Below are 12,028 nucleotides of genomic sequence, written 5' to 3'. Positions count from 1 at the left end.
TGAAGAGTGTAAACATTAAACATGAGAGAGAATGTGGTGGCTGTACTTTAAACTCTCCTTGGAATCACAGTCAGACAGATGTACATGTTTGGATAATATACGCGCTTCAAGGAGCGTGGATTCATTCTCCTGTAATGGGCTGACATCCGGAGGAGAAAAAATTGAAAGACTTACGTGGGTTTTTAGAGTAAAAAAGAGGTTAAAGGGTAAACAAATTGACTGACTGTGTCTGTCCTGCGTCTTAGTCACAAATTTCCGCACTGTTTCCTCTCTTGTTTGTTGCTTACATGTCATTTGAAGTTCTTGATAACATTGGATTTACATGTGCTATATCTGGATGTAATTCTGAAGATCAGACCAATTCTCCCTAATTTACTTTTCTGGTAATTATTCTGACTTCGCGAGTTATGTTATGTGATTCTTGTTTGTTCCATTTTAGCGAGGTTCCTTTATCAGTTTACATGATCTTCTTTTTATCTCAACTCTCCTTTGTTTTGGCTTTCTTATGTTTTGCGTGTAAGGAAAATTATAAACTTTATTTGATGCGTGGGAACAATGGGGCTAAAGTTTGGGACTTTTTTTTGTCAAAATTGCTTCTTTATTTTTTAAGGCGGGAATTGGAATTATGGGTTTTGTATCTGTGTAATATCAGGCAATGGCATTCGTGAGTTCTTTCCAATATTTATGAGATGGGTTTTCAGAAGATGGAATATAATTGGATTGGTTCTGAAATATCTAGTAGGACTTATTTGGCATTCTGTTCATGTAGCTGGGTGTCTTGTGCAGTTTATAAGAACTCCTATGGAGTGGGAGCCATTAAACTAGAGGTCTTCAACTTAATAGAGTGCAATTAGAGGGTCTATTTTTCATGTTTTAATATGCCTTATAGGGATTCTGTGGAGCTTCTACAGAGTTTAAGCCGTTCACTTTTTAATGAGGTTCCATCTAAACCTACTTTTGAGCACAAATGAGCCCCCTGGTTTTGAAGATTTATCTGATCACAATGTGGTTGTCATATTCTTACTTGGCCATAGCATATCTTTGTAAGCAAGATTTAGCATTAGGATTGTCGATTGGAATACTGGAAAGAAGTTTGTGGTTTTGAAAGTTTACCACTGTAAGTATAATGACAGTAATATGTGAGGAAATACTCTAATAACCTTACTAAATGCTCTAGGAATTGTAAATCTGGCAATGAACAGACATCTTTTGAATTGATTTCCCAGGAAATGCCTGTGGTAAAACCCAAAGTTGGAGACTTTAAACACTAGAAAAGGATTCATCTCATATACCCAGTAAGGTTTTCCTGCTGTGACACTCTTTGATATAACTTTATTTGGAGGCATTTTGTCTTTCTATAGTACAAAAGTTTTAAAATTTTTGTAATGATTCAAACATAAAGTTGGTATTACCCTGATTTATTTGACTAAAATCTCTGCTTCTATCAAAGTTTACATATAGAATCTCTTCTTGAACAACCTTGGCAAATGCTTTTATGACTAAATGCTAAAAATTAGCATTTGAGGTTGATGTTTAACACGAGCATAACTAATCACAGATCCAGTTGCTACTTTTTTCTTTGCCAAAACCTACCACATTATTAATTGAGGATTTCAAACACTTTTTCCTAAGTTGATGATTCTTTATATGAAGCTTTCATTCCATAATCGATTTTAATTACAGCATTGAAAATTGCTTGCATTTTTTCTTTAATAGATATTTACATGTTTGTGGTTGCCGTTAGTTTGCAAGCTTTAGTGTGGTATGAGACAAGTTAAACCAAAAGCAAAGAACATATTATACATCGATGCACCAGTATGAAGCACTCAATTGTTTTGGCCTTTTATAAATTTCGTTTCTTGTTTTCAAGTCAACAATGCAGGCATATATTTGAAAAAACACTAGTTTACTTGTTTGACTATCAGCATGGCCCATTGTGTCTGCTTGTGTTAAGTTGTTTTTATGATATCATTTCCTGCTTATATACTGATTTACCACCTTTTGGTTAGATGGATTCAGACTCTCAAAGAATATTCCAGCAAGTGCCACTGTCCATTGCCCATGACCATGTGGAGGGTGATTTAGTAGTTGACCATTCTATTCAGCCAGCCACATGTACAGTGTGCAGAAGGATCCTAGCACCTACCAATGAATCAATTGATGATCTTGAAACTTTTAGCTTGTGTGGGGACTGTAAATTTTTACTTCTTGAAGATGTTGGGATGGTTACACAAGACTCTCATCAGAGGCTACCACCTAGAAGAAGAAGTACAAGGTATAGTAGTACTGAGTCAATTGAAACTCTTTTCTTACAGATGATTAATTCGGCAAGACAAAACCAATCCCCCATCTCTGGGCATCAGGATCAATTTTTAGATGGTGGTACTACTACAAGGTCATTTCGTCGTTCAAGTGCTCGTTCAACTCCAAGTGATTCTAGAAGATGGCGTCGGGTTCTATCTGATGGTTATGATAATTTGGATTCTCTTTACGGGGATACTGAATCAAATGTAAGTTTTGGCTGCTATAGATTTTTTCATGGTGAAAGTGATGGCATTTCTTTTAGCGCTTATGGAGGTGATTCTGATGCATCTTTGGACGGACATAGTTTCCTGGATACTGACATGTTTATTCAGCCAGAAGATGGAAGCATTTTTGGTAGTGACATTGACATTGATCCAATGCATGCCGGTATGAACCTGCAATGGAACTCAGATGACCCTGAAGAAGAAGAAGAAGAGGAAGAAGAGGATGATGAAGAGGAAGAAGAGGATGATGAAGGGGAAGAAGCTGATGTTGAGGAAGATACTGCTGAATCTACTGTAGTCACAACTCAACTGAGAAACATTTTCAATTCAAGTCCTAGTGAAAGCAATGGCTCTGTTAATCGGCATAGGCTGTTTCAGTCTCCCGAATCTCAGGTTGTCTTTCATTTGAGGATTAGAGAAGCTAGACAAAGATTAACCCGTAATATATTTGGTAACTTAGGGGAATCAGAATTACATCCATACATTGGGAATTATGGGGATAATCTTGACGCAAGAGGCTTTGACGAACTGCTTGAGCATCTTGCTGAGACTGCCAACTCCAGAAGAGGAGCACCTCCTGCAGCCATGTCTTTTGTAAATAGTCTGCCTTGTGTGATCATTAATGAGGAACACGTTAAGCATGACAATCTAGCCTGTGCAATCTGCAAGGATGTCATACCTATCAGCACTAAAGTAATCCAGCTTCCTTGCCTTCACCTATATCATCAGCCCTGTATAGTGCCATGGTTGAATGCACGGAATTCATGCCCTCTTTGTCGGTACGAGCTTCCAACTGATGATAAGGAATACAAGGAGGGGAAGCAGAACATCAGCAGTAGAATAGAGATTCGTGAAATGAGGCAGCAGGATGCAAATGAGGACAGTTCATCTGAAGCATCCAATGAAGCTGAAGCTTTCGAAGTTTATCAACTGGGTTCACAATATATAGATTCGAATGTCTGTAACTCCAACAATGAAAGCGGTAGGGGAAGATGGTTTCTTTTTGCGGCTGCTCCGATTGTCAGTCTTGCTGGTATTGTTCTTGCACTGTGGTTGGGCAATCCAATGACTGCTGCCAGAAGACTGTCAGTGAATCAGCCTCAAATAAACGTTCCTGGGTCCGCCCCTGCAAATCAAAGGGAGAACAGAAGCAGGAGATGGTGGTCTCCCTTCTAAAATATTAACAGGATGTAGTAGATATAATACAATAGGTGATAACTTGTTTGATTGCTGTTTATATTTGACATCATGTGCTTTTGGTCCTAAGAGATTTCAATTTTGTTGTTTTTTCAATAAACTGTGCAAGGTGTTGTATGCAATTCCGTAGAGTAGTGTTAGTTTTTGGTTTAATTATATGAATCTCCTCTATAAGATGCCTAATATTAGGAAGATCAACCTTTCTGGTATATCTTTTTAGGTCAAATTTTTGGGTTATTCTTCTCTATTATGTTGATTGATGCTCCAAGTGATATTAAGATATAAATATTGTTCTCAATGTTTTTAAAAACAGACCAATCTTCGAATCTATCATCTTATTGGTTCACGGTTTTTTCCAATTTAGTTGGACAATTAACCTGTGCAATATATTGTCAAATTATTATTATTTTTTTAGATAGTATCAAACATTTATCATATTTTTTAAACATAAAACATATGGAATATAATTTTAAATATGTTAATTAAATAATTGATACTCTATTACATAGATAAAGAAAAAAATTAATTACAAATTATTGATTTTAGATAGTTTTTTCGATTCAACGAATTTACTGAGTTTGATTGAATTTGAAATAAATTAATATTTATATATAAATTAGATCAGATTATGAAATCAGATTAGATTGTAGAGTGGTTTACAATTCAACCGGTTGAATTAGATAATCTAGCCTGGTTTTAAAATCATTGATTGTACTCATTACAAAGCATGAATTTATAAATTGGACCAGTCTAATTGGTAACAAGTGGCCAATTCAGTCTGTGCGAACGATCCAATGATTTTAGCACTAGATCATTTTGAACACGATTCAATTAGATCAATTATGTTAATTTAGTTTTGGAAGGCCTGGAGTGCATGGCAAGGCACTATCAGACCACACCATTTTTTATTTTGAACCCAAGAATTGATGCAAATCCATTTTCACCTGTTAACTATTAAAAATTCAAATACTCATTCATCTATTAAATCTTATTGTTACTGTCAAGGGTAAAATTGTTATTTATTAAAATATTTAAAAAAACTTAAAAATTTTCACATTTCCCCCATCAAAGTTAAAAAACCTAGCAAATTTCTCCCCACCCAAGGTTTGAAAAATCAACAATTCCTCCTAGGGTTTTCTCAACAACCACTGCTAGTGGTCGGAGATGAGACGACGACGTTCTCCCTCCCTCCTGGCTTCTCTCTCACTAATGCTCCATTTTCGATCATCATTGATTGAGGAAACAAGCCTACAAAGATCGTTCTTCATCTCCAGACAAAGACACGATTCGTCTTTGTCTTTGAAAAAGATGATGAGTTGTCATCGTCTCTCAAACGACAACGATTCATTGTCTTCATCCTCATTGAGGATGAATAGTCGTCTTCCTCAGTAGAAGAAGAAACACCTTCGTCTCCAGCTTTCATTGGTCGAGGTTAACTAGGAACAAAACAAAATTGACAGAGAAGTTAGGAGGGAGAGAGAATGTCGTGGTCTCTAACTATTGATAGCGTGTTGGAAAAACCCTAAGGAAAAAATGTAAGTTTTTCAAACTTTGGATGGAGAGAATTTGTTAATTTTTAAACTTGGGCGGGTGAAAATGTGATAAATTTTTAATTTTTAAAAATATTTTAATAAATAACAAATTTACCTCTGATAATAATAGTGAAATTTAATAGCTGTATGTGCATTTAGATTTTTAATAGTTAACGGGTGAAAAGTTAAGTTTGCATTAAACTTTGGGTGGAAAATAGTCATTTGGCCTTGACATTATTAAGAAGGCCAAAAGACTTATTCCTACCCAAGGGTTAGTCTATTCTCAAACTTTCACATACAAGGTTTAAAAATCTCAAATACTAACTCATGAGCAGTTTAAGTTAACAAAATCTATTAGTTATAAGAGTAAAATTATTATTTAACTAATAATATAAAAAAATATAAAAATTTATATTGTTTTTTCTTTTTAGTTTGAAAAACTAAATATTTCCTCCTAGTATTAAGTTTTGAAAAATTGTATTTTCCCCTTAGGGTTTCAATTACCAGTGCAACTTCTCTCTTTTTGGTAACTGGCACCCTTGGGCCCTCTCTCTTCTTTTGTCTGGACTTGTCTTTATCGGTGGAGACACATCTTCATCAAAGAATATGAGTCTTCATCTAGGTGAAGACGAATCATCTTTGTTTAGACAAATATATGAAGATCATCTTCGTCGATTCGTCTAGATGATTCATGTCAAGAGAAAGCGACTTTCATGTTGGATAGAGAGCATCGTAGAAGCCAACCATTCGCCGAAAAATTGTTCTGAAAAAATTGAAACCCTAGGGGGAAAAAATTGAAACCCTAGGGGGGGATGCAATTTTTCAAAGTTTGATTATCAAGAGAAATTGTTAGTTTATAGGGTTTTGGGGGAAAATAAGATAAAATTTTATTTTATTTTAGTATGACTAGTTAAATGACAATTTAACCCCTAAAACTAATAAATTTAAATTTAAACAACTCATAAATAAATATTTGAATTTTTAAAACTTTGTAAATGAAAATTTAGAAATACGCTAAACCTCAAGTGGAGATAAGTCTTTTGGCCTATTAAGAGTATAAAAAATTTTATAATCGTTGAGATTTAAACCAAATTTCAAATAATAGACAAAACTATAATATCCTGTTAGACCACATCATTATATTTCATTATAGTTCTTTTCATTGTATTTTTCTTTTTGTTGGGGATATTATAAATAAAAATTATATATTAATAAATATTAACAATATCCCAATTTGATCAGTTGTACTGAATGCTTGACCTGGTCCAGGTCCGGCTGATAGAACTACACCCTTGATCATATCAAGATCTGATTTGATTATTAAAACCATGTTACAAAAGGAGACCCCTTTGGAGTAAAAATCTGAAATTCTGAATACTTCTAATTGAAATGGACACTAATTCAAGAGAAAGAACAAAGAGTTGGTTGAAGAATTGAAATGGAATGAACATTACTACATTTGCATAATAGATTACAACAATAAAATTATACATATCCACTTTGTGTACATATTCGATGTGTGTCATCATATGATTGAATAACTTTGAATTAAAGATAAAACAATATTCAATCACATAATGACATACATATGTGTATATTCATTTGTGTACTCAAAACAGATATGTATAATATTACTCTAGATTACAAATGCCCCTTAATATTACCGATATATGGGCGACAAAAACTTCTAATTCGAGATTAACCTAGGCTACTAACATCCATGAACAGGGAATAAATAGGAATATCTGGACCTAGCAAAGCATCAATTTGATCCAATTTTTCAGAAGAGTATGTTGAGAAAGAGAACAATCCATCCGGCAATTGAGAAAACAGCAAATATATGAACCCAGAATAATACTCCGGCCGCCTCCTTTCCACAACCCCTTAAATTGGCAACGGCAGCTGCCCGCAAAAATAAAAAACTTTATTAAGCAAACATATTCACTCTAAAAAATAGAATATATAAAAGATAAATCTTACATTAACAAAATACGAGAAAGTTGTTAAGTATATATAAACATTTTACATCTTTTAAAAATGATACGGGAAAATTGGTCAACTAACAGTTGACGGAGTTATTGGGCTGGATGTTACATGCAACATATTAACAACCATTAGTTTTGAGATTTCAAACCAAACAATAAAAGCTTCCTCTTTTATCGGTTATGTCTTGTACTTAGGTTGTATTTTGTGAAGCATGATAAAATTAAGAGTAGGAAGTGGAGGTTTACCGGAAAGGACGGATGTGGGCATTGAGTGCTGAAGGAGAAGGACAAATCGGAACATCTTATCTCCGGCAGGAAGGAAGCCAAGCTTATCAGCCAACATTACAATGCCAAGTCCTGCAGGAGGAACCAACACCAGTCTTCCAAAAACAATAGCGGCAGTTGTCCTCAAACCAAGTTTTGAACTTCCAGGTCCTACAAGAAAAACAAAGAAAAGTTACACCATCAACTTAAAGAGTGCGCACCTGTACATACAAAAACAGATAAATATACAAAAAAGTTTTTGCTTTCTTTAAGTTTATAAAGCTGCTATTATTGAAATTTAAGATTCTCAAGCCCAAATGGGCAATTCAACTCTATATGAACAGACGCACGGAAATCATATCTGTAAAGTAGAAAAGATGACATTTTTGGAAGAACACTTACCATCTACAAGGTTGCCTCCTAATGCCAACAAAATGCATGGAATCGTGGCTTCCCTGATTGACACAAGCAAAGTGGAAAATTATCATGAATGCAAATGAAAGTGAATATACGAAACAGAGTAGAAAAAATAACATAATTCATTCAAGTTCGATTGGCTATAAGGTAGTCTTATTTTTAACTTTTCAAATTGTAACTGTCACCAGATTATTTGAAACTGATATATAATAGCATCTTGAGAGGATTCTCAGAAAATACTAACACACCAGCAGATAGAGGAAATAAACAGCAAAATATGTCTAGAGGACAGCTATCAGAAATAAAAAAGCGTTGTCAGTATAAGAAACAAATAAGCATACCCAAGAATTAGAAGGCTGTCTGTAAAGAAGAAAAGTGGGGCATCACTTGTAAATATCAACTTCTTAAGGAACGGTATTGCACCAAGTACCATGGCTAGAATCTGCCGCAGATAAAGGCAAACCAATTAGAGTGAAAAAAAGACGAAAAAACTATACTTTGATCAACAAAAACACCATTTATCAAGTCGATCTTGTTATTATGGTCAAATTAGAAACATTAACAGATCATTCTGTGAACAAGCATATTTATCCAAGAAACCTTCAAATGCCAGGTGCTTGCTAAAATGTTTTTTAATTGACACCAGAAAAGGTGACTCAGCTCATGACTAGGATAGTTGAGCTCTTCCTTAGACATATTGAAAAGCAAATTCATTGAACATGCAAGTGAAAAACTACCTCAAGTCAGGCTACTAGCGTACTGTACTACAATGGCTTGGAGAATAAGCCACTTCAATTTCAAGAAGTCTAGGTACTATCTCATAAAGTTGACATCTTTAAACTTTTAGGCTTATAGATGTATATTTGATGATTGGAATTAACACCAGGAGACTTTGCCAACCATTCCCAGAGTATCTTTCTTCTATTTGAAAAAATGATCCTAGCTGCGGTTGACAACAAAAAGTTCTACGGAATTTACCACGGAATTAGGTAGAGCTACCATGAAGACCAAGTATGGTAATATGCCACAAAAAAGAGATGGGTGAGTTCCGAAGATTGACTGAACAGATGAGTGGAACTTACAGAAGCAATGATTGGGGGTTGAAGGATTTGCTTCAGCTTCAACTTTTCATAGATCCAAGAAAAAAAATCTGCAATCTGTATCAACAAAATCCGTAGTTGATCATAGAGGAAATCAAAAACAGTCATAAAGCATCAAAATTGACAGAATTTTTTTTCCATATACTTAGTTAGCAAAAGCTTCTTTCGGAAAAAATCTAAAATAAATATCAATTGTTGGTCCTATATTGCAAACATAGCATCACCTCTCATGACATGGGATCCAAAAGCTCATAATATTGAGAGGACTAAATTGTGATATCATTTCATTGATACCAATTGTCTCATGACCAGAAAAATTGTAAAACATAATTAAGCCAGAGAAGAGGAGAAAACTGAATACACAAAAATCAAGTTATAATTCTCACCTTTCCTCTCCCTGGAGCACACAGATCTGATGGTACCAACTCCTGGTTCAGCAATGGAACCTGCTCAGACGTTTTTGTGGCATTTTTTAGAGTGTCCTTGATGGGAAGGATAACTGCTTCCTCGGGATAAAAGGTACCTTCAGGAGGAGGTGCCAACATCTGGAATACGTATGTATACAGGATGATTGCACCAACCTAACATACATACTTGGAACTCAGTTACATGATGTCTGTGAGTATAACAAAAAAAAGCCTAGCATACAAGGATGCATGGGGAAACAGAGAAGGCCACAAATACACCGTTAACCAAAAATGTCCAATGAAATTCCAATCCTGTAACACCAAGAACAAGCATTGCCTCGATGAAACATGCCTCATTTTCAAATCGCAGCAAAAAAATAATGCACCCATATCCCAATAAATAAGTAATCAACTCAATGCGACCTAGAAATCCCATCCCAGATTTGTGAACAGATATGTGCATGGTCCCTCATTTACTACAGGTGTGCATACACTGGTGTCTAACAAGAATAAACCAGGCAGATGCGGTAAATCCAACAAAAGCAGTAATTACAAGATTACATTCCAAAACATACCCACTGTCCAAATGAAATATAAGCAGTCCCATCTGTTTTACATTTATCTGAGTCACCAAAAGGGTTGGACTGGTCTCTACATAAAGCAGCAAGCACAACCAGTGGCATGTTACCGATGTTTCCTGTCATTTATCAACATCAACAACCATATTATACTAGAGATACAGAGCACAAAACCAAAGAAATCATACTGCGGCTGTTGCTTGAACCCAGTGTGTTAAATTATAATGGCTTATCATGTGTTTGGTTGACATCATATATGTACCTATATGACAAACCAAAAATTTGGCATCTATATCTATATGCTACAAAAGAATGTGAGGACTGCACTGTCTAAATGAAGTTAAAGCACCTCATTCCTTAGCATTAGCAAGTATTAGCTCTCTCTCAAAGCAAAAAACAATTAGGTCCCAATTGAATTGGAGGATCTGATCTTAGGCCATGATCAGTGATGTATTAATTTCAAAATAAGATCTAAGAAAACCACTTTCATGCTCCTAAAATGCTTTTAAACAGCATATGCATATGCATACTGTATCTTATCTTTTTTCACCTATGGACTGCATTGTCAAAAGTAAGAAGTAAGACACAGAAACTTGCTGCATTTAATAAATAGTAACTTCAACAAACAGATACTTCTCTTTGTTTAATCGATAATATATGACAGCATGCTATTTTCGAAGAACTTTAACCTCAGGTTAAACCTTTTAAAGTAATTTAAGTGAGATTTTACTGTATATTTTTTAGTACCAATTAAACAGCGTCGAAATTCAGCATATATATATATATATGAAGCTTAATCTTGAATATGAATTGAGCTCACCTATTCCAACATGTATAATTGTAAACTTGAAGAAGGGATATGGCGGACGCACGATATGAGCAATAACTAAACCAATTAACGATCCTGATATGCTACCCAAGACAACATTCACAGGAATAAACCACCTGAAACAAATTTTAAGAAAATAAAAATCCAACCTTAACAACTTCAGCAGAATGCTAATAGATACACAATTTTGACAACAAATAGACATACCACTCAAGCATTTTCCTAATGGTAATAGCTTGCCCAAGTTGTGAAAAGATGAAGCACGGAAGCAACAGTGTAAAAACCAACTGCATTAACAAAAACACAAAACAACAGAATTGAGAAAGACAAGAATTGAAAAAACTAAAAACTAAAAATAAACATAAACATAAACTCACCCCATTCAAAAGCTTTCTCCCAGAAGCAGGCAAGATTTTCACATACTTAGAAGCCATAAGAAACCCTAAAAAGCACATAGTAAAAACTTTAGCAATAGGCAAAACAGCAATCTTTATAGTGGAAATCAAAGATTGCCCCGGCGCAGCTGCTCCATGCTCCACCAACATTCTCGATAACCACCGCTCCATCTTCTCCTCCTCCGCTCCTTCCCCCAATCCTCAGCTATCTAATCAAACCTAAACAAACAAAATTCAATAAAAAAAATAAAAAGATTTAATAATATTAAAAACAAATCCAAGTCGGTCGGAAAAAGCACAACCTTGAACGGTTCCTACTTGAAATTGAAACTGAAGCTTGAAATGAAAAATGTGAAATCATACATACACGTAATAAAATTTTGGAAACTTCAACTGAAATTTGAATTCGTAAGAAGAAAACCAGAGGCTTCAAGAAGTAGAAGAGAAGAAACGCTCTAGCATGAAAAACATATATATTTTTTAATTGTCAAAATTACCCTTAATTGTCCGTTACTCCGTACTAACGGAAATTTCCTCCTCTGCACTATCCCTTCACTTTTTCGTCCTTTTTGTGTGGACCCATGCTTCCAAGTGTCATTGTCTTACCGATTCTGGTAGTTGCGTTACCGCCAAAATTACAAAGAAGAATTCCTTGAGGATTTGCTTTTCGGTGATAAACGAGTGGGACGTCAAATATAAGATTATGGTTCTAAATCTTCTTCACGATATATTAAAATTAAATAAAATTAGTTTAAATTAAGTTTATTTAAATTTAATTTAAATAAATTTAAAATGA

General features: G+C 34.7%; 2 protein-coding genes across 6 annotated transcripts; one reads left to right on the top strand and one right to left on the bottom strand.

The window, feature by feature from the left end:
- The first annotated feature begins 163 nt into the window (after window positions 1-163).
- LOC123201349 lies at window positions 164-3,951 on the top strand. Of its 2 annotated transcripts, none has more exons than XM_044616809.1 (2): window positions 164-383; window positions 2,020-3,951. In XM_044616809.1, exon 2 carries the CDS (start codon window positions 2,223-2,225, stop codon window positions 3,702-3,704), a length of 1,482 nt encoding a protein of 493 aa, XP_044472744.1. In that variant the 5' UTR covers window positions 164-383; window positions 2,020-2,222; the 3' UTR covers window positions 3,705-3,951. The 2 variants fall into 2 exon arrangements, with proteins under 2 accessions (XP_044472744.1, XP_044472743.1); XM_044616808.1 differs by having other exon boundaries at window positions 2,010-3,951.
- A 2,731-nt stretch (window positions 3,952-6,682) lies between these two features.
- Window positions 6,683-11,748, bottom strand: LOC123201576 (protein PIN-LIKES 6-like). 4 transcript variants are annotated; one of them, XM_044617151.1, is made up of 11 exons: window positions 11,730-11,748; window positions 11,215-11,451; window positions 11,045-11,124; window positions 10,829-10,953; window positions 10,006-10,127; window positions 9,410-9,604; window positions 9,006-9,080; window positions 8,265-8,365; window positions 7,909-7,961; window positions 7,489-7,677; window positions 6,683-7,159 (listed from the first exon to the last, which is right to left on the bottom strand). In XM_044617151.1, the coding sequence occupies exons 2-11, from the start codon at window positions 11,401-11,403 to the stop codon at window positions 7,038-7,040; spliced, it is 1,251 nt and encodes a 416-aa protein (XP_044473086.1). In that variant the 5' UTR covers window positions 11,404-11,451; window positions 11,730-11,748; the 3' UTR covers window positions 6,683-7,037. The 4 variants fall into 4 exon arrangements, with proteins under 4 accessions (XP_044473086.1, XP_044473085.1, XP_044473087.1 ...); XM_044617150.1 differs by having other exon boundaries at window positions 11,600-11,736; XM_044617152.1 differs by lacking the exon at window positions 11,730-11,748 and adding an exon at window positions 11,535-11,676 and having other exon boundaries at window positions 9,410-9,568.
- Window positions 11,749-12,028: the final 280 nt, after the last annotated feature.

The sequence above is a fragment of the Mangifera indica genome, chromosome 18 (genome assembly GCF_011075055.1).
Source record: "Mangifera indica cultivar Alphonso chromosome 18, CATAS_Mindica_2.1, whole genome shotgun sequence".
Classification (NCBI taxonomy): Eukaryota; Viridiplantae; Streptophyta; class Magnoliopsida; order Sapindales; family Anacardiaceae; genus Mangifera; species Mangifera indica.
This window is presented reverse-complemented; position numbering and strand designations above follow the sequence as displayed.

Coding starts and splice junctions, on each gene's coding strand:
- LOC123201349 (XM_044616808.1), top strand. CDS start 2,010: ATGGATTCAGACTCTCAAAGAATATTCCAGCAAGTGCCACTGTCCATT.
- LOC123201576 (XM_044617151.1), bottom strand. CDS start 11,403: ATGGAGCGGTGGTTATCGAGAATGTTGGTGGAGCATGGAGCAGCTGCG. Junction 9,081..9,409: donor GTGCTCCAGGGAGAGGAAAG/GTGAGAATTATA, acceptor TTGTTGATACAG/ATTGCAGATTTTTTTTCTTG. Junction 7,962..8,264: donor GACAGCCTTCTAATTCTTGG/GTATGCTTATTT, acceptor TGTGTCAATCAG/GGAAGCCACGATTCCATGCA.